Source organism: Sus scrofa, chromosome 14 (genome assembly GCF_054392235.1).
Source record: "Sus scrofa isolate SSC_HxYL_T2T_F1_AM1 chromosome 14, Sscrofa_HxYL_maternal_Yorkshire_Landrace_v2.0, whole genome shotgun sequence".
NCBI classification, from domain to species: Eukaryota; Metazoa; Chordata; class Mammalia; order Artiodactyla; family Suidae; genus Sus; species Sus scrofa.
Window position 1 is genome coordinate 71,979,457 of NC_139396.1, and position 25,739 is coordinate 72,005,195.

General features: G+C 56.6%; 2 protein-coding genes and 1 long non-coding RNA gene across 17 annotated transcripts in view; 1 reads left to right on the forward strand and 2 right to left on the reverse strand.

Moving 5' to 3' along the window:
- Positions 1 to 916: 916 nt before the first annotated feature.
- On the reverse strand, positions 917 to 8,232 carry LOC106505569 (uncharacterized). 3 transcript variants are annotated; one of them, XR_014826099.1, is made up of 5 exons: positions 7,813 to 8,232; positions 3,135 to 3,399; positions 1,725 to 1,778; positions 1,425 to 1,594; positions 917 to 1,310 (listed from the first exon to the last, which is right to left on the reverse strand). It is a non-coding gene; the product is annotated as an uncharacterized LOC106505569 (long non-coding RNA). The 3 variants fall into 3 exon arrangements; XR_014826101.1 differs by lacking the exons at positions 917 to 1,310; positions 7,813 to 8,232 and adding an exon at positions 6,106 to 6,433; XR_014826100.1 differs by lacking the exons at positions 917 to 1,310; positions 3,135 to 3,399.
- On the forward strand, positions 7,904 to 13,288 carry CCDC74B (coiled-coil domain containing 74B). Of its 2 annotated transcripts, XM_084994079.1 has the most exons (8): positions 7,904 to 8,162; positions 9,364 to 9,408; positions 10,337 to 10,396; positions 11,178 to 11,304; positions 12,312 to 12,498; positions 12,577 to 12,653; positions 12,733 to 12,804; positions 12,899 to 13,288. In XM_084994079.1, exons 1-8 carry the CDS (start codon positions 7,904 to 7,906, stop codon positions 13,035 to 13,037), a joined length of 966 nt encoding a protein of 321 aa, XP_084850205.1. In that variant the 3' UTR covers positions 13,038 to 13,288. The 2 variants fall into 2 exon arrangements, with proteins under 2 accessions (XP_084850205.1, XP_084850204.1); XM_084994078.1 differs by having other exon boundaries at positions 12,312 to 12,653.
- A 561-nt stretch (positions 13,289 to 13,849) lies between these two features.
- MED15 (mediator complex subunit 15) overlaps positions 13,850 to 25,739 on the reverse strand; it is a 56,262-nt gene continuing 44,372 nt past the window's right edge. For 9 of the 12 annotated variants that reach the window (XM_021073412.2, XM_021073414.2, XM_021073415.2 and 6 more), the window contains 10 exons: positions 25,153 to 25,272; positions 18,134 to 18,270; positions 17,915 to 18,042; positions 17,669 to 17,803; positions 17,523 to 17,586; positions 16,525 to 16,591; positions 15,887 to 16,047; positions 15,632 to 15,798; positions 15,243 to 15,341; positions 13,850 to 14,747 (listed from right to left, as the gene is read on the reverse strand). In XM_021073412.2, the coding sequence (XP_020929071.1) occupies positions 14,611 to 14,747; positions 15,243 to 15,341; positions 15,632 to 15,798; positions 15,887 to 16,047; positions 16,525 to 16,591; positions 17,523 to 17,586; positions 17,669 to 17,803; positions 17,915 to 18,042; positions 18,134 to 18,270; positions 25,153 to 25,272 (1,215 nt within the window). In that variant the 3' untranslated portion in view covers positions 13,850 to 14,610. Of the gene's footprint in view, positions 14,748 to 15,242; positions 15,342 to 15,631; positions 15,799 to 15,886; positions 16,048 to 16,524; positions 16,592 to 17,522; positions 17,587 to 17,668; positions 17,804 to 17,914; positions 18,043 to 18,133; positions 18,271 to 23,333; positions 23,499 to 23,862; positions 25,273 to 25,739 lie in introns of those variants that run through there. The other 3 variants (XM_021073416.2, XM_084994048.1, XR_014826083.1) reach the window with 2 other exon arrangements.

Below are 25,739 nucleotides of genomic sequence, written 5' to 3' on the forward strand. Positions count from 1 at the left end.
AGTAATTTTTTGGTAACATTTAAATGTTCCAAGTTCACGAAGATTATAGGTTCTCTGTCCCAAATGCCCACAGCACTTCACAGCCTTTCATTCTACAGATGACGCACCAGCAAGAACATTTGACCCCAGACTTTTAAAAGCCTTTGCTTTTAACTTCTCAAATTATAAATGTTGAGTTTTGTTGTGTGTGTGTTTCGTTTTTGTTTTTCTTCTTTGGCTGCACCAGCAGCATATGGAAATTACCAGGCCAGCTGTGGCAACTTGGATCCTTAACCCATTGCACCACAGTGGGAACTCTTGGGCTTTGTGTTTTGATGTAAATTCAGAATAATGGCATTGAGGCCTGTGACCAAAAACCAAACCAAACCAAACCTGCAAGCAACCAGGGATCTGAATACACTGGTTCCTGGTCCTGAGTTGTGTCATGCCCAAGCTCTGCCCTGGGGGGCCCACACCCCCAGGGGCTTCAGAGATGGCCGCTAGGCACCCAGCGTCGCTTGCCCAGGGACCCCTTCCCAGTGGGTATAAACAGGGAAAAAGGCCATGATGAGGAAGACAACTCTGGCTGCCTTGACCAGGTGGGTCAGACTCAACATGAAAAGCGGGAACCCTGGGCCATGCCGTGCATTCTTCACTCACTAGCCCCACACAGGCATCTCACCAGGAGCACCCAGCCTTTTAATTAAATTTCATGGACATAGGGGTTTCTACAGGTTCACATAGATTCCTGGCTTTTGTTACCAGATTGTGAGATAACAGTCTGGGGCCAGATAGTGGCACCGTTTCCCATGGTGCCCCTAGCAGCGCCCCTCAGACGCCACCTGCCTGCAAGGGTTGGGTACCCCCACCTCCAGGGCTCCTCTCATCCTCCACACCCCACCCTCCACCCGGTTCTCTGGTGTTCTTTTATCTTCACCTGAAAATGTTAACACCGTCAAAAGCAAAGGGAGTTCCCATCATGGCTCAGCAGTGAAACGAATCCGACTAGGAACCATGAGGTTGCAGGTTTGATCCCAGACCTTGCTCAGCAGCTTAAAGATCCGGTGTTGCCATAAGCTGTGGTGTAGGTCGCAGACACGGCTCAGATCCTGCATTGCTGTGGCTGTGGTGTAGGCTGGCAGCTGTAGCTCCAATTTGAGCCCTAGCCTGGGAACCTCCGTATGTTGCAAGGGCGGACCCCAGAAAAAAGCAAAAACAAAAGGCCCACACATCTGTTAACTGAAAACAGTCACCTACTGTGTGCCACCCTCAGCTGTGCTGGTGACAGGAAGCCTCGTGGTGCAGATTCCAGAAAAAGGACGCAGCAGGCACTAAGGTCAAGGAGTGAACAGGGTCTGACGGTCAGGCCTTGGGGGCTGTGTTACCCAGGGTGCTCGGTGGCTGGCACCAGAGAGTGGGAGCAGAGAGGGCAACAGGGACCTTACCTTCACAAGTTAGTTCAAGTGCTGTGGCTGCAGAGTTGAGAAAAGGCTGGGGACAGAGCAGAGGCAGAATCGTCATCAGGCTGTACGCTGCGATGAGAAGAACGCTTCATTCCAGAGCGAAGCTGCCAACCCAAGGCCAGGGCTGGGGGATTTATGGGATGAAGCTGAGGCTGGAGAGGGCGGGGAAAGGAGACTAGAAATAAGAAACCGCTGAGGCAGCCCGCCCGCCCCAGGGTCTGAGCATGGGTGATCCCATGACTGGTTTGTAATCACAACTGGCACCCAGGTTTCTGCTCTCACCTGTTCCTCTCTGGTCCCCTTCTGTCCTAGCTCCACCTGTTGGATCATATTTGCCTAAATCAATAAGGAATAGTGAAGGTCAGGTGCCCTGAGCCATGGCTTTGTGGTAAATATCATGTCAGCTGTTGTGAGTTATCTCCCAGGGCAGGGTGGCCTTAACAGACTGTAGACATAGACCCCCAGCCTCAGGGATTAACCCTGGCTCCTCTGTTCTGCCCCTTTATAAACCACTAAGTCGGAATCCCCTGCTGCCCTAGCAATCAAGGATTCAGCATTGCCACTGCTGTGGTGCAGGTTTGATCCCTGGCCTGAGAACTTCCACACGCTGTGGACATGGCCAAAAAAATTAAACCTACTAAGTCTGAAACCATGTGGGAGTCGGTCCAACGCTTGCCACTGACTCCTTTGCCTGGCGCCCTGCAAATAACACCCTTACTTTGCCACGAACCCCACTGTTGGGTTTGGCTTTCTGCCCGTGGGCACCCAAGCCTGCCCTGTGCTCAGTTGTCCCAAACACTCCATCAGCTCAGCTTGAACAGAACACAGCTGATGCCAAGTTCCTGAAGGCACAGCTCAGGCAAAAGTGATTGTTTGCTACGTACCCAACACAGGTTTTTAGAGAAACAAAACGAGCGTGGCAGGTGAAGGCAGTTTACAGGCTAGTGGACCGACCTGATGCCCACCCTCGGTTACACCTCAGGATGATGCCTGGCAGCTGCGGGGACAGGGCAGGGGCCTGGGACACATCTGAGAGAAAGGTTGTGGCCCGGCTCCCAGAGGTCAGGCAGGAGTTGGGGGTTCTCCTCACTGCTTCCTCTCCCCTTCCAGGAGCCTCAGGGTAGCTTACGCCAAAGGCCCACCCCCTCAGCTCCCACACACACCGACTTTTACCCATCGGGCCACTACCCCAAAGGCTGCCAAAGGGCCAAACCCTCTCTCGGAACACCTGGCCCCCTGCCTGCTGGAAGGGCCTCCCAGCCCTGAGCCCACACTTGGATGCACTTTCTTTCAAGACCACTTTACCATGTGGAGTTGAGTAACATCCAAGCACCTGTGTCCTGCAGAATGTCCTCAGGAAAGCCCTGCACTTGTACATCTTAAATTTTTTCCAAAGAGACTCACGTTCTGGGCCCCTGATCCCATGGGAGACACCAGCTCCCCTGGCCCGGAACGGACTTCCTCCGCCCTCCCCTTCCAGGGGCTGAGGCCTCTGAAGGGTTTTCAGTGGGTCTCTGAGGGTCTGTGCCCTCTTCCTTCCTCCCAGAGCACCTCCACTCCAAACCCACTCTGTCCCCGCCCCTAGGGAGCCCCACCCTTGCTGCACCCCACATCTCAGGCTGGACTAAGGGCCCCACTCTGTACTCACTTCCCTGTCCACAAATAAATACAAAGAGGCAATTTGTCACTCACATGGTGCTTGGCACTTCAAGATGCTGAATGAATAAAAGCCAGTGATTCTCGGGCATTCCCTTCGTAGCACAGTGGAAACGAATCTGACTAAAACCATGAGGATGTAAGTTCCATCCCTGGCCTTGTTCAGTGGGTCAGGGATCCAGCTTTGCTGTGAGCTGTGGTGCAGTTTGCAGACATGGCTCGGATCCCATGTTGCTATGGTTGTGTCATAGGCCAGTGGCTACAGCTCTGACTCGACCCCTAAGCTGGGAACCTCCATATGCTGTGAAAGAAAAAAAAAAAAAGCCAGTGATTCTCCGATGGGCATGTCTGCTCCTTGAGGACAAAAATTATACTTTCTCTTTCCAGCACTGAGAAAGCACGCAGTAGCTGCCCAATAAAAACTTCGTTAAACAAATAACTTATTATACCTATTATATCCACATCCAGCCCCTCACATCTAAGAAATCAAAATAGGAACTACTTGGATAAATCAATTTTTTTTTGGTCTTTTTGCTATTTCTTGGGCCGCTCCCACGGCATATGGAGGTTCCCAGGCTAGGGGTCGGAGATGTAGCTGCCAGCCTATGCCAGAGCCACAGCAACTCGGGACCCAAGCCACGTCTGTGACCTACACCACACCTCACAGCAACACCGGATCCTTAACCCACTGAGCAAGGGCAGGGATCGAACCCGCAACCTCATCGTTAACCACTGCACCATGACGGGAACTCCTGGATAAATCAATTTGACATGAGAAGAAAAGGGTTGGAATAAGGAAAATGGCTCTTCAGTGGAACACTGAGCAAAAATCACTAGGAAAGATCATGGTCACTTCATTGATGCGACCCATCCAACATTCAGATCACAGACCAAGGTAGAGTGAAAACTTAAATTGTTAGGAGAAAACACAGCAGTAAATCTTTATAATCGTGCAGTACTCAATGGTTTTTTCAGATGTGACACACGAAGGGCAAGTGACAAAAGGAAAATTCTGAGAAATGAAAATATACACAACAATACATGTTTTTCCATTAGATCACTTTCTTTTAAAACCCTTACTTTTCTGCATATTGATTTCCCTGTTCAGTAAATTGGAAATGTAACCAGACTTGCCTTGATGAATTTATTTCAAGGATGAAATGAGATATGAAGTGAGATCAGGGAGTTTGGTCCTGTCTCAGCAGTAACAAACCCGACTAGTATCCATGAGGATGCGGGTTCAATCCCTGGCCTTGCTCAGTAGGTTAAGGATCCGGCGTCACCGTGGTGTAGACTGGCAGCTACAGCTCTGATTTGACCCCTAGCCTGGAAACTTCCACACGCCATAGGTATGGCCCTAAAAAGACCAAAAAAAAAAAAAAAAAGAAAGAAAAAAGAAAAGAAAAGAGGGAGTTCCCGTTGTGGCGCAGTGGTTAACGAATCCGACTAGGAACCATGAGGTTGTGGGTTCGGTCCCTGACCTTGCTCAGTGGGTTAACGATCCGGCGTTGCCGTGAGCTGTGGTGTAGGTTGCAGACGTGGCTCTGGCGTAGGCCGGTGGCTACAGCTCCGATTCAACCCCTAGCCTGGGAAACTCCATATGCCGCGGGAGCGGCCCAAGAAATAGCAACAACAACAACAACAACAAAAAAGACCAAAAAAAAAAAAAAAAAAAAAAAAAAGAAAAGAAAAGAAAGAAAATGAGATCATTCATTCAAAGGAAGTCTAGGCTCTTATACAAAGGAGTGAATACAAAGGAGTGGAAGAGAAGAAAGCTGCCTCCATGTTGCGACCCTCAGATGTGGCCAAAAAGATAGTGATCATTTCCCATTTGATGTTTTAAAATTTAAATGAGCAGGTAATTCCAGCTATAAAAATAGACCCCCCCCCAGGAAGTTCCCTGGTGGCTCAGAGGGTTAAGGATCTGGCATTGTCACTGTTGTGGCTTGGGCTGCAGCTGTGGCGCAGGTTTGATCCCTGGCCCAGGAACTTTCACAAACTTAGGGTGTAGCCAAAAAAAAAAAAAAAAAAAAAAAAGTGCTGCTATGAACATAGGTGTGCTTGTATCTTTTATAGTTTTCTCCAGATATATATGCTCAGGATAGTGCAGGTATCATGGCAACTCTATTTTTAGTTTAAGGAACCTCCATACCGTTCTCTATAGTGGCTGCACAAATTTACATCCCCACTAACAGTGTAGGAGGGTCCCCTTTTCTCCACATCTTCCCCAGAATTTTTTTTTTTTCTTTTTAGGGCCGCACCCATGGCATATGGAGGTTCCCAGGCTAGGGGTCCAATCAGAGCTACAGCTGCCAGTGTACACCTCAGTCACAGCAACTTGGGATCCAAGCCGTGTGGTGACCTATACCACAGCTAATGGCAACGCCGGATCCTAACCCACTGAGTGAGGCCAGGGATCGAACCTGCAACCTCGTGGTTCCTAGTCAGATTTGTTTCCACTGCGCCATGACGGGAACTCCTATTTGTTTTTATTTCCATTGGTATTTTTGACTGTACCTGCAGCATGCAGAAGCTCCCAGGCCAGGGATTGAACCCAGGCCACAGTAGCATCCAAGCCACGGCAGTGACAAGGCTGGATCCTTAACCCACTGAGACACAAGGGACGCCAGAGCAAAGGTATTTTGATTTGTCCTTAGTCTTAGTGAAAATCCCTTATTTCTGAAACACATTCTTTATTCCCAAGCTATGGCCCTTTTGAGGTTTAAGTGGAAAACTAAGGCATTTACAAGCTTCTCTGTCAGTTTCTGAACTTGCTCCTGCCTGGAGTAGGCAGCAACTATCTCAGCCATTTAGGCCTCCAGCTGTTCATCTTGCCCTGGGGTCTTTGGAATCTGACCCACACACACATTTCATAAAGCACGAGGCTTCTACAATTACTGGAACTGGAAATTCTTTTGATTTTTTTTTTTTTTTGCTTTTTAGCACCACACCAGCAGCATATGGAAGATCCCAGGTTAGGGGCTGAACTGGAGCCGAAGCTACCCACCTGCACCACAGCCACAGCTTCGAGGGCTCCGAGCCATGTATGTGACCTACACCACAGCTCATGACAACACTGGATCCCCAACACAATGAGAGAGGCCAGCAGTCAAACCTGCAACCTCATAGTTGGATTTGTTTCTGTTGCACCACAACGGGAACTCCTACCTTTTGATTTTTGAATCAAAATCGTATCACCTAAAACAGTACTATCCTGTAATTGCATCATCTATTGAAAAAGTGAACTATTAAAACACAACCATCAAGGAGTTCCTGTCGTGGCTCATTGGAAATGAATCTGACTAGCATCCATGAGAACGCAGGTTCGATCTCTGGCCTCGCTCAGTGAGTGGGTTAAGGATCCAGCGTTGCTGTAAGCTGTGTTGTAGGTTGCAGATGTGACTGGGATCCCCCGTTACTATGGCTGTGGTGTAGGTCAGAAGCTACAGATCCGACTGGACCCCTAGCCTGGGAACCTCCATATGCCGTGGGTGTGGCCCTAAAAAGACAAAAAAAACCAAAACCAAAAACAAAAAAACCCAAAAAACAAAAACACAACCATTGAACAAAACTAAATATTAAGAGCTACTGTGATTGCAGATGATTCTCCTGGTTTGAAGTCAGAGGATGCCAATTTGCACCAACATGGATGGAACTAGAGACTCTCATACAAAGTGAAGTCAGAAAGAGAAGGACAAATATCATATGATATCACTTATATCTGGAATCTAACATACGGCACAAATGAACATTTCCACAGAAAAGAAAAAACCTATGGACATGGAGAATAATAGCCTTGTAGTTGCTAAGAGGAAGGGGTAGGGAGTGGGAGGACTGGGAATTTGGGGTTAGTAGATGCAAACTCTTACATTTGTGATGGATAAGCAATGACATCCTGCTATAACTACATCTGATCACTTGTGATGGAACATGATGGAGGATAATGTGAAAAAAAGAATGCATATGGATGTATATAGCAGGGTTACTTTGCTGTGCAGTGGAAACTGACAGAACATTGTAAATCAACTGTAAAAAATAAAAATAAAAAAATAAAAATCAGAGAATGCCACAATTCCCTTGTGACAAAGCGAGTTAAGAATCCCACGTCGTGGAGTTCCCGTCGTGGCGCAGTGGTTAACGAATCCGACTAGGAACCATGAGGTTGCGAGTTCGGTCCCTGCCCTTGCTCAGTGGGTTAAGGATCCGGCGTTGCCTTGAGCTGTGGTGTAGATCGCAGACGCGGCTCGGATCCCGCGTTGTTGTGGCTCTGGCGTAGGCCGGTGGCTACAGCTCCGATTCGACCCCTAGCCTGGGAACCTCCATATGCCGCGGGAGCGGCCCAAGAAATAGCAAAAAAAAACCCCAAAAACCAAAAAACAAACAACAACAACAAAAAGAAATCCCACGTTGTCACTGCAGCGGCTCAGATCACTGCTGAGGCGTGGGTTCGATCACTGGCCCGGGGAACTTCCACATGCCCCCAGCCTGGCCAAAAAAGTGTCAGAGAATGCCAATCATTTAAGTCAGGTGTTTGTACCCACTCAGGCCCCGCCCCACGAGCTCCGCTCCCGCCGCACGCCCAGTCTGGGGTACCCAAGCCCCGCCTCTCGTTCGCCCCGCTTCACCTCAACCCCGCCCTCAGATGCCCTTCCCCTCCCCCACCTCAGCCCGGCCCGGGCCCAGGCTCCGCCCCGCCGCGCGCGGGCCCCCCTACCCGAGGGCGCGCCCGTCTCCATGGCGACGCGGCTCCAGGCCCTGGCAGCGGGGCCACCGAGTGGGCCTGCAGCCGCGGCGGAGGCGGCAGCATGAACACTGCGAGATTGGCGGCCGGGCAGCGGTCCCCCAGCTCCGGGATTCCGGGCTCCAGGGGCTCGTCACGCTCGCGTCCACGCCTGCCCGCAGTATCCCCTCATCCCGGGCAGCACGGCGCGCAGCTCGGGCTCAGCGAGGCGCAGAAGCGGGTGCTGGACCTGGAGAAGAGCCTGCAGTTCCTGCAGCAGCAGCACTCGGAGACACTGATCAAGCTCCACGAGGAGATCGAGCACCTGAAGCGGGAGAACAAGGGTGAGTCCGGGCTGTCAGCATCGAGAAAGCTCACGCAGCTGAGGGGCAGCGCAGAGCCTCAGGCTCCACCCAGCCAGGCGGGACTTAGCTCCCCGCCCCTGGCCCGCACCCGAGTAGTCCACCCTACTGGCGGGGGCGGGTCTGGCCACGCCCTCCCCCACGGCAACGCGGCCCGCCTTGTTTTAAAGAGTTTCCAGTGGGTTAAGGATCCGGCGTTGCCCTGAGCTGTGGGTGTGGGTCGCAGACGAGGCTGGGATCCGGCGTTGCTGTGACTGTGGTGTAGGCCGGCAGCTGTAGCTCCGATTCGACCCCTGGCCTGGGAACCTCCGTATGTCGCGGGTAGGGTCCTAAAAAGCAAAAAAAAAAAAAAAAAAGTTTCCCAGAAGTGAAACATACCCCCAAACTACGCGTATACCGCTCAATGAGTTTTCGAGAACTAAGGATTCCCTGACTCCTGGGGCCCACGCGACTCACACCCTTGGGGGCGCCTCACCACATGAGCCAGGAGGCCTTCCGCAATGAGGCCCAGCTGCTCCTCCCGCACCTGCAGGCCTGCCTCCTCAGCATGCCCCTCCCTTCTGCTGCTTTTCCTCTGATTGCCAGGACCACCACCAAATCTCCATTAGATCAGAACTCTCCCCTCCCTGTCTTGAGTCTCACCCCTGTCCCTCTGATGCCCAGGCTGGATGCTGCCAGCCCCTGTCCAGGACATCACTTGATGGCTGCCCACCTGCTCGTCCATTGCCAGGGGCTCCTGGAGGGCGTCCTCATCCTGGCCAGCCCCTGTCCCTCCAGAGCACAGGTGCCACCTGGCAGAGGGTTTCCTGTAGATGTCATGGATGGACAGATGGGCTGGGGGGAGCTCTCACACACAGGCTACAGCTCAGGGAACAGCTAGAGCCATTTCTGACCCTAGGGTGCCAAGACAAAGGTTTGGTCCATGGGGCAGGGTCTCTCAGCTGCTCGGTGGGAAGGAGTGGGCAGGGGATGCCAAGCTTCTTCTCTCAAAGTGGCCGTGGCTTCCAAAATGAGGAGTTCCCTGGTGGCACAGCAGTTTAATGGTCTGGCATTGTCACTGCTGTGGTTCTGGTCACTGCTGTTGCATGGGTTCGATCCCTGCCCCAGGAACTTCTGCATGCCATGGGTGGTGAGGCTAAAAGAAAAGAAGAAAATGACAAGGAGAGCCTGTGCTTGCTTTCAGATCTCCACTACAAGCTAATCATGAATCAGAAGCCTCAGAAGAAAGGTAGGACTGAGGCCCACAGGTGCCTGATGGGAAGTCACTGCCCCCCAGATGGCTTGTGTCCACACGAGCTATCCCAGTGGGGAGGGTCCTAGGCAGACAGACCACCGCTCCCAGCCCTGGTGATGTTGTGCACCCAAGCAAGGCAGGTGCCACTCTTGGAGAGCTCAAAGTCTGAGGTCTGGATGACATCAGGGGCAGTAGGGAGAGCAGCTGGGGGTGGGAGGCAGCCCAGGACTCCTTCCCCTGCTCCGCCCTCACCGCCCTGGTGGGTTCTTGCCCTTGGACTGCTGCTATGGCTGTCCCAGGATTCCTGGGGAACACCAGGCAGTCCAGCCCAGCCCTAGTCCGGTGCCTCTAGTCCCTCCGCCCTGGGGCAGGAAGCTCTGGGCACACTCCTTCTGGGCTCCCCTGTCATCTCTGCAGCCACCACAGGGGCGCATCTTCATCTGCGGCCCACTCACCTTACCTGTCTCCAAGCCTAGCCCAGGGATACCCAGGTCAAGTCTTGGGCTCCCCTTCCCCTTACTTTGGGACAAGGGTAGGTGGTCAGAGTGGTGAGTGGCGCCAGCCTGGAAACCCTGGGCTGGGGTGTGTCCGGAACTCTCTTCCTGGGAGGTACACAGAGGATGGGGTGGAGGTGGCGCTGATAGGGGCATGGAACCAGGCCCATAAGTGGTGCCAGCTCTTAGTACCAGGGGTCCCTGATGGGACATCAGGAGAGGTGTTCCCATTCAGGGGCTGCCACTTTTTCCGTCCCCAGCCCCATGGCCTCTGCTCCTGCCAGCACTAGCTGGGTCTGGGGCTACCTCACCTGAGAGTGGGGTGGGCCTGACCCCTTGTCCATGGAGGATGTGCAGAAGCACTGGGGAAGCTGGGATGGGAGCCTGGCTGCTGCCACCTTGGGCTGACCTCTGTGTGTTCCCCCCAGGCAGCATCTCCAGTTCCAGCTTTCAGTCCAACAAGTCCATCTCGAACACCACAGTGACAGGTAAGTGCACCAGCACCTCTGAGCTCAGGGTCAGGGCAGAGCAGGTGTCCCGGGCCCGAAATGGCAAGTGGATACTGACAAAGGAGGTGAAATCCCACAGTGGCCTGCTGTTGGGCAGAACTCGGGGGAGGGCCCTGCCATGCCCTTTGGACCTGGGGGTGAAGTGGGGACTGAGAGGGACCAAGGGGGGGCCGCAGGTGCCCTGTGAGCTGAAACCTCCAGGAGAGAGCTGGGGCTGGGCGCAGCCTGGCTGCCCAGACACTGCTGTCAATGTGGGGGAGCCCCGAGTGGCTGTCCTTCCTGCTCACTGCACCCCCAGGGCAGGCAGGACGTGGCGGGGCTGGCCCTGCCTGCAGAGCCTGCATTGGGGCATCTCTGTAGGTGAGCGGGGTCTCTGAAGCTGGAGGAAGTAGGACCCAGGCAGTGAGGGGCCTGGTCCTGGGAAAGCAGACCTGTGCAGGCCTTTCCTTCAGCTTCATTTTTCCTGAAATGGGCTTCAGAGCCAGTGAAGGCCGGCCATCCTGCCCTGGCCTTTACCGAGGCCTGCAAGACCACCCAGTAGGAGTGGTCTCTGCTTCTGCCACTCAGGGAGATGGCCTCCAGCACTGTGGCCACCTCAGAACATTCAGCCCATAGGCTTTACTCCCAACCTCTCACCTATGCCTCCAGCGGCCCTTGGAGAGGCTGTCACCACCTCCCCTGACAAGGAGGAAACTGAGGCAAGGCTAGGGCCTTAGCCAACTACCACCCAGTGACCAGTGCTGTCTGGTCTGGCCCACAGCCAGCTCCCCAGGAAAGGCCAGGCTCCAGCCCAGCTCCTCAAAGAAGCAAGACTTGAAAGCTGACGTCCCCCTGAAGTCGGATCTGGAGGAGGAGCTGTCAGCCACAGCCCCTCAGGGACTGGCCAGGTAAGGCTCCTGCATTCCATGGGGCAGGGCTGTGTTCAGCAGGTTCACGCCCTGGCACTGGCCAAAGCCCTACCCTTCTAAACAGGCAGGACCCCGGCGTGAAGCAAGCCCATGCAAGCAGACTGACCCCGGGCTCACCCACCTGGTGGGCACTGCCTTCCCTCCCTGGGGTCCCGCAGGGGCCCTGTGCTGATCTGAGCCTACAAGAGGGGCTGGTCAAAGCCCTGAAACCGTTTTCTCAAAGAACAGAAACTAGGAGTTCCCGTCGTGGCTCAGTGGTTAACCAATCTGACTAAGAACCATGAGGTTGCTGGGTTCGATCCCTGGCCTCGCTCAGTGGGTTAAGGATCCAGCATTGCCGTGAGCTGTGGTGTAGGTCGCAGATGCGGCTTGGAACCCATGTTACTGTGGCTGTGGCGTAGGCTGGCGGCTACAGCTCCGATTCGACCCCTAGCCTGGGAACCTCCATATGCCGCGGGAGCGGCCCTAGAAAAGGCAAAAAGACAAAAACAAACAAAAAAACAACTCAACAAAAAACAGAAACTAGTAAGTATCTCGGCCAAATTAGCTTGTTTTTCACCAAGAGAACCCTGCGAGTGGCCCTGGGCCAGGGAAGGCGCAGGGCGGACCAGAGCAGGACCAATCCCTGCGACTCCCTGGGGAGCAGCACTGAGCCTGGACTCTGCAGGGACCCTGTTGTCCTGGGCAGCGCAACCATCGGCCAGGGTCCTGCTTCTCCGTTGTCCTTAGACCCCCCCCACCCCCAGCCCCCAGACCTGGGGTCGACAGAGGGTAGCCAGGCAGCTCGAACCATGTCTGACTTGTCAGTGTACCCTGAGAGAGGAGAAAGGTTGGCCCAGGTCACAGTGGACCCAGAGACCCCCACTTGGTGCATGGAGCACCCTGATCAGCAGAAGGGAGCCAGGCCTCCAGGGGGCTCTTCCTTACACAGGAAGTGCCCTGAGAAGTGGCAGGCCACCCCCAGGCTGCTGTCACTACTGTTTCAGAGATGAAGAAGTGAAGTCCTATCCCATGGCTGGCTTGGCGGCAGGCAGCCAGCAGAGGGGCAGGCTGGTGCCAGGAGCCCTGGCAGCAATGAGCCTGCCCCCGCACCTGCGCAAGCCCACTACACTCCAGCAGTGCGAGGTGGTCATCCGCCAGCTCTGGAACGCCAACCTCCTGCAGGCCCAAGAGGTGAGGCCGGGCCACGGGGCACCCCGGGACCTCTGCAGCCCTGCCCACCCCCCCCCCCCGCTTCTCCCTGCCTTTCAGCTGCAGCACCTCAAGTCCCTGCTGGAAGGGAGCCAGAGGCCCAAGGCTGCCCCCGAGACTGGGCTGAGTTCTCCTAAGTAAGTGTCCTCACGTGGCCCTTACGGTCACAGGTAGGCCTGCCTGTCTGCAGCTCACAGCTGACTCTTCCTTCACCAGGGACCAGGAGGCCCCACATCCAGGGGCCATGCATCTCCCCAAGGTCCCCACCAAGGGCGTCTCTAAGAAATGGTGAGTACCACTGGCACCTGAGGGCGGGCAGCTTCTGAGCCCAGGGCCCTCAGGGCTGGCGGGGGCACCTCGGTGACACTCCCTCTGCCCATAGCCTGATCCTGAGCCCGGTAGCTGTGGCGGAGCGCGCCGTCCTGCCTGCACTCAGGCAGAGCCTCAAGAGCAACTTGGCCGAGCGGCAGAAGCGGCTGCAGGTGGTGCAGAGCAGGCGGGTGCACCGCCCTGTGCTCTGAGAGCTGGTGCCTGGCCTTGCGGCTGGTTTGCAGCCAGGCCCATGACCACCAACCCTCTAGATCGCACTGCAATGAACTCTAGTATGTTTAATTCAAGCTAACTTCCAGGTAAACCAAACCCATGTCAGATAAAGTACTTGGTGTCAGAGCTGAGAAATTATTTTCTTGCTCAGTATTTTGCTGCCTTGACACACACATGCCATGACCGAGTCTGACCCTAACCTGTGCAAATAAAGCTCATCTTTCCCAGTCCTGAGTCTCAACCCTCACTGGCCACCAGGCTGGCTGCCCTGTGCCGCTTGCTCTGCTCCCTGCAACCAGAGGGGCTTGCCCTGTGGCCATGCTGTTTGTCTAGGGCCTGGCAGTCACTGGAAAAAAGCACAGTCAGTACGCCCTTCCCGGAGTGCAGGGGGCAGCCTTCTAGGCACACGGGCAAGACACTGTCTTATGTCCACTGACAAACACCACTAGTCAGCGGCCCCACTCGGTCTGCCTCCTTCCAGAAAGGGCCAGGGTCAAGGCCAAGGGAGAACAGTTCTCTCCAGGACCCTGGGGCCCCACCCTGTGATGGCCTCAGGCCACCTCCTCAATTGCCAGAACACCAGCCTCACTGTGACCCTTGCCTGGCAGGACAGTCCTCCCAGCTCCATAGGCCATGTCCACAGTGCTGATCGCTGCCTCCTCCCACTCTGGGGCACAGGGAACTGGGGAACGAGCCAGGATGGGGCCTGGCTCAGTCTTGATGGTGCCCCTCACTGGACAGAGGGCCCTTGACTTGCAGAGTGGGGGGACACAGTGACAAATTCATGACAAACACAGGAATAATAAATTTATTATAAGAACCACAGAAGACACAGTAATGCACATACAAAAGGGGGGACCTCTCACTGCCAGAGGGCCGGCTGGTGACACCCTGTCAGGAGTCCGTAAGGCGCTGGGTCCCGAGGACGACGTTCTGACCCAAGCATGGGCCCAAGCGCCTAACCAGTGGGCACGAGGCCAGGAACAGGATCTGCCCTGACACCCCTGCTCCCCAGGCACCCCCACGGTGGAGCAGGTCCCCAGGGCCAGAAGGAGAATGCCATGAGGTATGAGGCCCGGCCAAAGGCAGTGGATTCGCTGCCCACACCCCCAGGCCAGAGAGCTTCCCTGTGGCGTGCCCCACATGCCAGCGGTCCCCAAACTGATTGGAGAATTCTGCGTGTTTTAAGGGTGTCCTACCTTCTGCACGGTCCCCTACAGAAACAGTAAGTTTCCTGGCACATACACGAGAGGCTCAAACAAGACCGTGAGTCCCCACGGCTACTGAGGGAGGACGTGGCCCTGCAGAAGCTGTGGGGACAGCAGGTTGGCTGGGGAGTGTCCTGCTCCTGAGGAAGCAGCTGCCCATCCCGGTCCTACCCAAGTGTGGGAAATATTTGGCAGGTCCCCAAGGCAGAAGATAAAAGCAGGAAAGCTAACCTAAGCCCAGGCTCTCTAAGGAAGCCAGTATCTAGAAATGTCCGACACAGAGCCCAAGAAGGCTCCTGGCCACCCCGTGGTCCCTAGAGGGTGGGCAGAACAGCCAGGGTGGTTAGGCGGCTGAGAGGCAGGCCTGGTGGATGCTCTGGGCCCAGGTGTTGAGCAGGGCTGTGACCGAGTGCTTGTCCGGGAGCTGCAGCAGCCGGGAGGTCATGCATCTGTGCACTGACTGCAGGAAAGGGTTGGCATCTGCAGCAGAGCAGGGCCATGAGTGCGGCTGGCTCGGTCAGGACCCTGCCCTGCCCCCACCCAGCCCCGGGGACTGAAGGTACCATCTCCCACTTCCCCCAACACCAAGGTGGACACCAGCTCTCCTCCCATCCCCCTGCCTGTCCAGAAGTGGAACAGGAATGGTTTCCCAGGGATGGCCTTGGGGTCTGCTCCTTGTCCTCTACATGCCAGCTCTGGGCCTTGGGCTTGGGGACACTTCACCCACGTGGGTTCCTGTGAGGCTAAGCTCCCATCTATGCCTCAGGTCGGCCCCACAGAGGCCCACAGGGGCTGCTGGGGCTACTCACCCCGCACCCACTCAACACGGCTGCCCTGATCCAGAGGACAACAGGAGAGGGGCCAGAGACCCTTATCTCCACCACTGAGGAGCGGGAGGAGGGCTCAGCAGGGCAGGGCACATGGAGGAAAGCCTTGGTGCCCGCCTGCCCCGGGCTGGCCTCTCGGCTAACCCACCGTACTGCCACTGCCGGTCGATCCATAGTGGGCTCTGGGCGGGGTAGTCGGCGGGCACGCTGAGCTCCAGTGGTGGCACGCTGGGGAGGTCCTTGTCATCTGCAACACATGAGGCCGTGCCTGTGACCCAGCCCGCCTCACCTCACAGCCCTGCTCCCAGCAGTGCCCTTCAGGCCCCAGAGGCCCTGGGAAGGCTGGTTGCAGAGTCTCCCCAGACCCTCAGGTGATAGAGCCACAGCTGGATGGGATGGAGTGAGGGGGCCTCCCGGACACAAGGCGGGAGGTGAGTGTGTGCAGGGCCTGACCCAGCCATCAGAGCAGCCCCAGGCTCTGTGTGAGCAGGGGTCCCCGGGCAGCGGCCTGCCCTCTGCGCCAACCCCCACACTCACCCAGCTTGCATATCAGGTGGACAGTGCCATTGTTACTGCAGTGAGAAGGGTCCAAGTTCACCAGGAACTTAGGATCTAGCCGTGCCACTTCGCCCTGGAGCACATTGGGGATGCTCTGCCGTTCATCCTCCTCAAACCTGCGCTTCCGGGCACACACCACCGGGGCCCTAGAGGGGACAGCATGCTGACCACCCTGGCCAGGCCAAGGCCCAGGACCCACCGCCCGCTGTGAGCTGAGCCCCGAGCAGTACACACGTGATGGGTGGCCCGTGGATGGCCGTCATGGCCGGCACAAACGTGCGGTACAGGGAATGGTTGAAGACAGGCGAGCGGATGTTGGCCAGGACAGCGTCCAGGAGCGGCTGGCACAGATACTGCTGCTTGGTTGGTGGCACCGGGGGCGGAGGGGGTGTGGGCTGGGACAGGACAAAGGGGTCAGGAGCCCACTCTCGGAGAGGCTCTCCAAACTCCAAGGCCCTCATCTTCACTCAAAAAAGACTTCATGGCATTATCGCCACAACTGCACCCACTGCAGACCAGGACACAGAGCCAGAGCCGGACACTCTCCCTGCTGCAGCCTCTGCCTTCCCCGAGCACTACCCCAAGGCTAGTCTTGTGCATGGAGCCCTCAACTTTGGGTGGAGAAAGCACCCACAGGGCCACAGCCAGGGCTGACTTCTCCCAGTTCCTGCCCAGTCGCACTGCAGAGCCAGCCTGGAAGGGGACTTCGAGGCAAGGTTTCCAGGCTGAGAGAACGGCCTCCTGTGCACCTCAATATTGGACGCCCATCCCCCACCCCCACCCTAGGTCCCAGCTCATGGTTCCAGGTCCCTGTGAGGTAAGCCTAACCCCTCGCAGAGACACCTGCAGCCAGGCCACAGCACCCCGCTCACCACCGCCATGTCGTTCTTGAGTTTCTCCAGGGCGATCTCACACTTCTGCAGCGTTTTCAGGGGGCACCTATGGGGCAGAGTAGGTGGCTGGCCCTCTGTGCTGGAGGGCAGGGAGCTGGCAGCTCTCATGTTCTCATCCCAACCACTGACTGACTGGCCTCTGGACAGAGCGAGCCCCAGGACCCTGACCACTAGAACCCTGTCCAGGAACCCAGCCAGTCCACCTGCTGTCCCCAGACCCAAAGTCTAAGGCAAGGTGGCCCTGCTCCCAGGAGCTACTGGTCCTGGTTGGAAGAACAAGGCACAGATATGATGGGTCAAGGAAAAGGACAGAGGCTAGGCCCTGCCTCCTGTTCCTATGACCCCAATGAGGGCCTGAAGAGCTGTCCACCTCCAACAGGCCCACTATTCTGCCCGGAGAAGCAGAACAGGGGAGACGTTCCAGAAAGGGAGGCCAGCCTGAGCCAAGGCCTGGGGAGAGGGCAGTGATCTGGGGGCTGGTCCACATGTAGGCTGAGCTCTGGCGCTCAGCAACCCTGCAGCTGGTGGGCAAGGGTAGGGACCTGAGGGCACTTCCACCGCCTTTCGAGTGCTTCTCAACATGCTGGCCCGGTTCACTTTCACAGCAAGCACACTCGAGCTGTAGTTGCCCACTGTGCAGCTGGGGTAACTGAGATGCAGCCACTTGCACAAGGCCACTGGCAAGTCAGCAGCAGGGGTACAGGACAGACTGAGGCCCATCAATGAAGTGGCTCAAGGAGGCATGGCTGGAAGGGCCACAGGGCGGGGAGAGGGCCTGGCAGTGGCCCGGAAGTGCGCAGAGGCTGGGTGTTGCTAAAGGTAAGGACTGGGGTATGGAGCCCTAGGGCCCCTTCTCTAAACTCCATGTCATCACTAAATGCCTGTTCTAGGTTGGGCCAGATGACTACCTGGGGACCCTTCTGTGAGTGGTAGACACAGCACTGCCCTTCTCCCAGGAGCCTGGGAGTAAAGCTCACCGCTTGGAGGGGTCTGTCAGGATGTCCAGAAGGCTCTTCATCTTACTCAGATCCTTTTTCCTGTCTGGGGCAGAAGGGGGAGCTCAGGTACGGGCCTGGGTATCCATGGCCCTGCCCACTGCCCACACCCTCCGCCTGTTGCCCACCTTCGTTCTTGTCGATCTTGTTGATCATGCGGCGCAGCGGCTCAATATACTTGGACAGCTGCTTCAGCTTGTCCAGGTACTGCTGCTCCTCAGCCTGGCTGGAGCCTGCAGGGCTCATGACGGAGCTGGGGTTCACTGTGGGACACGGTCGGTTAGTGCAGCCCCAGCCCACAGAGGGTCGGCTTTCAGCCACCAGTACCTCACCTTGCAGGGCCCCAGGCTCTGCCCATCCCAGGCCCGACTTACCGGGGGTGTTCAGAGGTCCTGGGGAGGGGACGCTGAAGTTCTGCGGGGTGCGTGCCGTCACTGGACTCTGGGAAGGCTGCGGTGAGGGGCTGGGCAGGAAGCTACTGGGGGACGGGGTGGGGCCGGAGCTACAGTAAAGCAGAGGAAGCGTGCCCGTGAGCCAGGGCACTGGCGGGCCGGCAGGGGAGCCAGGCAGGGAAGGGCACTGGCCGGGCCTACCTGACATTGGAGTTGGGCTGCGAGCTGGGCGGGCCGGGCTGCGGGGACGGCTGGGGCGGAGGGGGCATCGACTGGGGGGTCTGCACCTGCTGGCTCGGCGATGGCGAGGACAGCATGGTGAGGCTGCTCTGGCTGACCTGGAAGGGGGAGGGGCTCAGCCTGCTCACCTGCCCTGCCCCCTCGGCCCCAGCTCCCACCCTTGTTCTCTGACCGCCCCCCCACCCCCCAATGGGTGCCCACACACACAGGGACCGGGGGCTGGTGGCTTGACTCCTGGCAGGGGCTTCTGGGCTGGGACAGGATATCTCAGGTCCCTGTGTCCAGAGGGTGGGGGCCCATGGAAGGGAAGGCCAGCGAGGACTCTGCTCTGTCCTCCAAGCCTCCATGAGACCCCAGCTCCGAGGGCACTGAGGAAAAGCCCAGTTACGGGGCAGTGAGGACACCGCATCTTTTTCTGTCTCACCTGGGCCTGCCTGATGGGAGCAGGGCCGCCCCTGAGCTGTCTGGCCAGCACAACTGCCCTGGGGCTCCGTGGTCTGGCAGCTGAGCAGCGCCCTGTGGGACTAGCACCCCTGCTGGGAGGCGAACAGCTGATCCCTTCTCTGCATGGCCAGCTTACTCTACTCCCTGCAGTCCTCGTGAGGGAGCACAACGGGTCCAGAGGTTTCACTCGAACGTTGCAGGGTAGGAAGGGCCAGGTCGACTGGGTGCCAAGCGGCCTCCAGGTGTCTGGGCACTGAGTTGCTGGGGGCAGCACAGCCCATGCACTGGAGAACACGCTCCAGGACGCACCCAGCACCAACAGACTGCCAGGACCAGGAGAGCGAACATGTCATCTCAGTAAAGTCTACGCAGAGGGCAGCAAAGACCCTGGGGCCCCCTTGGGGGGAACCTCACCAAGCCCTGCTCCTCAATGCCCCCTGGGAGTCCCTGCCATCACCTCCTTTTCCTTGATCTGTACCTGCTGCTTTCTGCTCTCTGGCCCTGGGGCTGCCTCGTCCTCCTCCTGCCCATGGGTTGAACCCCTCACCAGGCCGGGCCCTCTGCCCCAGCAAGGCTCTTCAGCCTCTGCTGGAGCAGCCATCCCTCCTAGAAGGTATTTGGCTCTTGTCTGCAGCCTAAAGGGTACTTCTCTGAAAGGCACCTGAACTGGCACGAGGCTGCATCAGCAGGAAGGCGGTTTCACAGCTCACTTCCTGCAAGTGTCCAGGCTGTGCCAGGGCTCAGCCCATGGGAGACAGGGTGCGCTGTGCCCGCACCCTCTGCTTTCTGTCTGTGAAGCCACTGACCACACGTAGCTGCCCCTGGTGCAGTGAAAGGCGGCCTGCCTGGGCCCCAGCTCAGGGCTCCGGCCTCCTCTCTGTTCTAGGGCTCTGCCTCTCTGGCCTCCTGGGCCACAGCTCTCAAGGCTGTTATGGGCAAGCCCCTGGCCCTGAACATCCAATCCAGGTCTCTTGGCATCTGACAACTCTTCTGAAAAACACACAATTCCAGGGGGTGGCAAACACAGGCCCTTTCCAGGTCTCCCAAGGTCTGAGTCCACAGACATACCTGGGACCGGACGCAGCCACCTAGAGGCCATGCCCACAAAGACCTGGCCTCGTGAGACCATGCCTTTCATTACTAACAGCCATCTGGAGGAGAAGCTGCACTGCATCAGAGACTCGGCAGTCTGTCCCACTGCCTGTGACAGTCCCAGGACACGAAAGCTGAGTTCCCAGGGGAGGAATCTTCTGAGGGCCAGCAGGTGCCCCACCTCATTTGTGTATAGGACAGGAAGAAGGAACTCAGAGGGAAGGGACTTGCTCAAGGTCTTGTGCCAGGAAAGGCAGGACGGCCTGGGTTCTGCTTGGAGCAGGACTGGAAGGCAGGCAGATGCATAGAACATGTGACCAGGGGCAGGAGGGGCCATGGGGCAGGGCTGCTGGCAGTAGGGCTGATCTGGGATCTTTGTGCCACAAAGAAACCTCAGGGGAGGCTGGCAGCACTACACGCTCTGGCCTCCAGGAATACCTGTACATTGAAGAACTACCCCGTGTTTCTGGATCCTGTGCACTGACCTGTCCCCAGGAGGCACTCTCCAGAGTAAAGCAGAACGTGGGTCCCGCCAAGGCATAGCCTGCTTACAGCGCTACCAAGGGAGTGTGGGGATGGGGACTCAACGTCACCCTGGACTCCTGTGCTGAGCCCAGCACAGAATCTTGTTTGGTCACGGTTGCTGGGGCCCTGAAGCGTCCCCAGCACAGCACAAAGATGCAGCCAAAGAACACACTCTAGGGCTGGTGGCCAGAGAAGAGGGCGAGACAGACCAGAGAGCCCAGTCTCACAAAAGGTCGATTAAGTAGAGCCAGCTTTCTAACCTGACTGTCCCCTTGGACTCAATTTGTGGCTACAAGAAAAGAACAAAGCCAGTCAGGCGAGGTGGGTGCTGAAGCAGGTCCCCTGAGGGCTGTGTGCAGGGGCTGGGGGCAGACTGCAGCCACTGGACCCATCAAGGTCCGCGGGTGCCAGTGGGTGAGCACTTGAGTGGGACACCTGTTGGTATTACACACTCACAATGTTGGCAATTTTATTGTTTATATAAAAATCAGCTTCATGTGCTGAAGCCAAAGCCATTCCCAACACCCACCAACTGAAGCTGTAAACCCAGCCCAATGGACATGGAGCCAGAGGCAAGAGAAGGACAAACAAGCAGCTGGAGGCTACAAAGCAGAGGCTCCAAAGGGCCAGTGGCAAGGAGCCGGGCACTCAGTGTACAAGGGCCCTGAGCCCCCAGCAGCTTGTGGGAGCTGCGCCTGGGCTATCCCCTCCTACACCCCCTCCCCTGCTCCTGCTCTTCTGGGGAACTCCCACTCAGCTTTTCCACCAGCAGATTCCAAACCCTTTCCTCCCCCCATAACTGACACCCACTAAAGGAAAGTCAACTGCAAAGAAGCAAGCCCTAGCCTGTGACAAATGGTGTCAACAGGGCCTCAGATGTGAGCCATCGGGAGGGCAGGGCTATTGCCTACTGGGGTTTATAGGTGCATTACCCTTGCAACAGACACTGGATTTCAAAGTTGTGGAAAATCTGAGGTTTCTGCAGCAAATCCACTAAAATGGAAAGTCCAGAAAATGAGGGAGCCTCATCTGGGCATTTTACCTTCAAAATCTTAGAACAGTGCCTGGCCCATGAATGCACACAATGAGTATGTATCAAACAAGTGAACACACCATGGAAGAACTCCAGGTTCCATATGGAAATGGGAGAGCCAGGAATTCATACCCCTGAAAGAGCAGTGGGAAAAGGAGTCTTCATCCACCTGGAAAGGGGCCTGTGCACCGGAGAAGCTATACTCCACACAGCAAGCTCAGAACCGCACAGCTGGTGATGGAACTTTATGCCTCCGTGGTCTGAATCTCCACAATGGGCGCCCCGCAGCACAGCAGCTGTGAGCTTCCCCTCAGGTCCCACGGACCCTCGAGGTGTAACTGAACGTAACTTGAGGAGCTGAATCCTTAGTTTTACTTATTTGTAATTAACGTAAAGGTGAAGGGCCACCCGGGGCTGGTGGCTACAGTACTAGACAGTAGAGCCCCAGGAAGCAAAACCATCTGTTTAGCTGCCGTTTCATTTTACCACCAAGACGGCAGCAGCGTAACTCTAAACGCTAAAAATATTAGACACTGAACTCCACCTTCTCCAGGAAAGGAAAATGCTGGAACTAACTATCCAAAGTGTTAAAATGACAATAAACCCAGCTATTTACTCACATACCCTCAAGTGGCAAGCTGGGGGGTGGCCTTGTGTGTGTGGCCAGGCCCTTTGAGAGCCATGATGAAGGCCACTGATAAGCTAGCTCCCGGCCTTGCGAAGGGGCCGACCTGACAGTGCCTATGCCTGTGCTGAGGACTGTCCACCCAGGAGTGGCGTTCGATGGGACGGCAGATGGGAGCCAGGCTTACTTGCATCCCACCTTGGGCCAAGGCCACAGTGATCATCTTTAGGACAGCTGGACAAGACAGGGTGACAGCAACGAAGAAACTCGGGGGGTAGGGTGTACAGTGGGGAGGGGCACACTGTCTGATGGGAGTGAGGCTCCCAGGGATGGGCAGGCTGGCCTCCTTGGCCAAGCCCAAGGCAGGGAGGTCAGTCTGGGCATTGGGAAGTTAGGGGAGCTGCCGGGAACACAGCCTTCAGACCTTTCTACACCTCCACATAGCCCTATCCCAGACAGGCTGCAGGGACAGACCTTAAAGGCCAGGCTGCGGAAGCGTGTCCACAGCTATCGTCACAACAGGAAGAGCCTAACAGGTACTCACAGCACCTTCCCTCTCAGGACTACACACCTGAGCTCAAACCCTGCTCCTCTCCTCTGGGTCCTGGCTTTCTTCTGTAACCAACACTGGGGGAGGTGGGCATGGGAGGCCTGGATGCTGTACCTCCCATGGGGACACAGTTCAGGTCTATCCCTAATGTACACAATGACCCTCTCTTTGCCAACTTCTATTTCCGGAAGCACTGAGGCAGGCACCCTGGGGTCCAAGCCCTAGGCTGGCCCTGGAGTGCAGGGCCTGTGTGTGCTTACAACTGTGGGGATAACCCCAAATGAAAACCACAGCCAGGTTCAGGAAGGATACAGGCTGACCCACCAGAAAACAAAACATCTACCTCCAGAGGCTGAGCTGGTCTGTGAGGCAGGACAGCGCCCACAGCCACGCAGTCCGCGTGGCACAGAGTGCCAGGGGCAGGGCTCCACAGCAGGAGAAAGACTGCAAGGAGACCCCAGCACCACACATGTGCCCCTCACTCACCAGTGCACCCGCAGTCAATGCAAGCTGGGAGGTGACACAGGCAGCAAGTGCCAACATGAACCTGGCAATGGCTCTGGGCAAGGAAGCCACTGTCCTGGGGTCCCTAAACAAGCGTGGCCTGAGGAGCAACCCCCCCATCAGACACTAAGTGTGGGTGTTGGTGGGTGGAGCACCGCACCATCATGGGGCCCCACTGCCCTCACCTGGACAAATGGCCAACCAGTGCCGTTTTATGATTGGGGCGCCCAGCTGCGAGCCAATGGCCACACAACAGGGTCCCTTCTGGAGCAAGAAAGGCATGACTTCTTCCCAGAAGAAGCAAAAGTCATAAAGAATGAAAACTGAAGTCTAATCTCTGCAGACTGGTTTCTGGTCACAGAACTGTGGAGGAAAAGTGTACAAAATCTTTTTTTTTTTTTTTTAATTAAAAAAAAATTTTTCGGAGGACTTCCTGTTGTGGCTCAGTGGTTAACAAATCCGACTAGGAACCATGAGGCAGCAGGTTCGATCCCTGGCCTTGCTCAGTGGGTTAAGGATCTGGTGTTGCCTTGGCTCTGGCGTAGGCTGGCGGCTGCAGCTCCAATTCAACCCCTAGCCTGGGAACTTCCATATGCCATGGGGGTGGCCCTAGAAAAGGCAAAAAGACAAAAAAAAAAAAAAAAAAATTTTTTTTTGGAGCTCTCATTGTGGCAAAATGGGATCGGCAACATATTGGGAGTACTGGGACAGGGATTTGATCCCTGGCCTGGCGTTGCCCAAAGCAGCAGCTTAGTTTGTGGGTGTGGCTCCAATCTGATTCTCTGGCCCGGGAGCTCCATATGCTGTGGGGGGGCCAAGAAAAAAAACCAAAACACATTCTTTTTATGGCCATACTTGTCACATATGAAGGTTCCCAGGCCAGGGGTTGAATCAGAGCTGCAGCTGCCAGCCTACACCACAGCCATAGCAACGCCAGATCCTAACTGCATCCTTGACTTAAGCCTCAGGAGGGTGATGGGGAACCTAGGAAGATGCAGGCAATGGGCCTCCCTGAGCTAGAGGCCTATGAACTAAACAGAAAGATTTGCCTAGCCCATTGGAGGATGTCGACTTTTATAGCCACTCCCTTCCCAAACACCAGGAAATGGGGTGTAAAGGGAGGTTCTGCTTCAGGACAGAAGCTGGAAGGTCAGAGGCCACTTCCTACCAGACCTGAGACACAGCAAGGGCAGCAGCTCCCACAGACTGGCCGGTTACTATGTGCTGCCACTGCTCCGACTCTGACTGCACACCAACTCCTGCTCTTCCCAGGACACCAAGAGCAGGGAGCCCAGGAGGCCTGAGGACAGGCTGGGGGACAGACTGTGGTGGCGGAAAAGAACTCCAGCTACAGGTGTGACATCCACAGTATTTCACACAAGAGTGAGTCCGGGCGAGCTGGTGACGAGGTGGGACAACCACAGACTACTTGTGAGCACCCCAGGCCCCGCACCCCCATGCAGCAAACACGCGGCCTCCGGCTTGCTTGGTCCGTGGCCCTGACCACCAGACAGAGAGAGAGCCTGGCGGACTCAGGGAATGAGCCGGGCGGGAGGCAGTGAGCCACCAGACACGGGAGCACCACAAGGGCGGGTAGCCCACTGGAGTCTTCTCATGTCAACCAGCACCTCTGCTCTGTCTAAAGCCAATACTCTGTCGTGCCTGGCTGTTAGTGCTGCCTCTGCCAGGTGGACACAGGAAGACTCAAGGCCAGGACTGGACACATGCATGGGGGCGAGGGGGCTTATGGGGAAGTCACGAGGCCTGACCTCCAACCCCAGATGCCAAGGAGGTGTGGCCTCTACCAGGCCAAACCAGGAGGTCTCCTCCATCCTATCAACATCCAATTCGCAGGGGTGGGTGTGGCATGCCTCAGGGCCACATGTGTCAACACAGGGCTGAGCCCCAGAACATTGGAGCAAGGGACCGCCAGAGCCAGATGCCACCATCCTTGTGCTCCTCCTAGATTCTAGAGCTACTGTCCCAGCCAGGTGAGAAGAGACCGCCATGCTCTCCTCTCAGAGAAGAGGGAAGATGAGGGGCATCAGCAGGGGGAAGCTGGGCGCTGAGTAGGGCTGGCCACCTCAGGGCTCTGGGGACCAGCCGTGATCCAACCAGGACCCTCGTAGAGCATGTGTCAGCCAGCTCCATGCACGGGAGACATGCCCCTGTCAGTGTCTGCAGAGCCAAGGCCCACAGGCCCTCACCTGGACTCCGGAACCCACTATCTGGGAGGCCTGAGCTGTCGGCACTGCTGTCTGCGGCTGCACCTGGGGCTGCACCTGGGGCTGCACCTGCGGCTGCTGCACCACCATCGGAGCTCGGACCTGAGGGAGGAAGGGAGCACACGATCTGGAGCCACCCAGGGCCAAGGGCAGGGCACCCTCTACTTCTTCAGGACTTGAGTCTGCAAGCTCCTTGAGAGGGCGGGCTGGTGTGACTTCACCGGCTACTGGCCTCCCTTTATGCCGTGGCTCATCAGAAGTGTCCCATGCCAGCCTGGCTCTAAGTTGGCACAGCCTCCGCCACCCTCCCACCCCATCTCCCTCGACTGGTGAGAAGTTTGACTCGACAGGATGTCACCATACAGCCATTACCACCAGCTACCACTGCAAGCAAAGCAATGGCTCCCAAGGCCAAATGCACAGCCCCGCCTACTCAGCCAAGCACGCTGACAGCTTACGAGGGCCTCAGTCAGAGCCCTAACTCCTCGAAGGAAACCAGGGCCAGCTGGCTCCCAGGTGACAGATGTGACCCACCTCAGGACCTCCACCCACCTTCCAGCCCACACCTG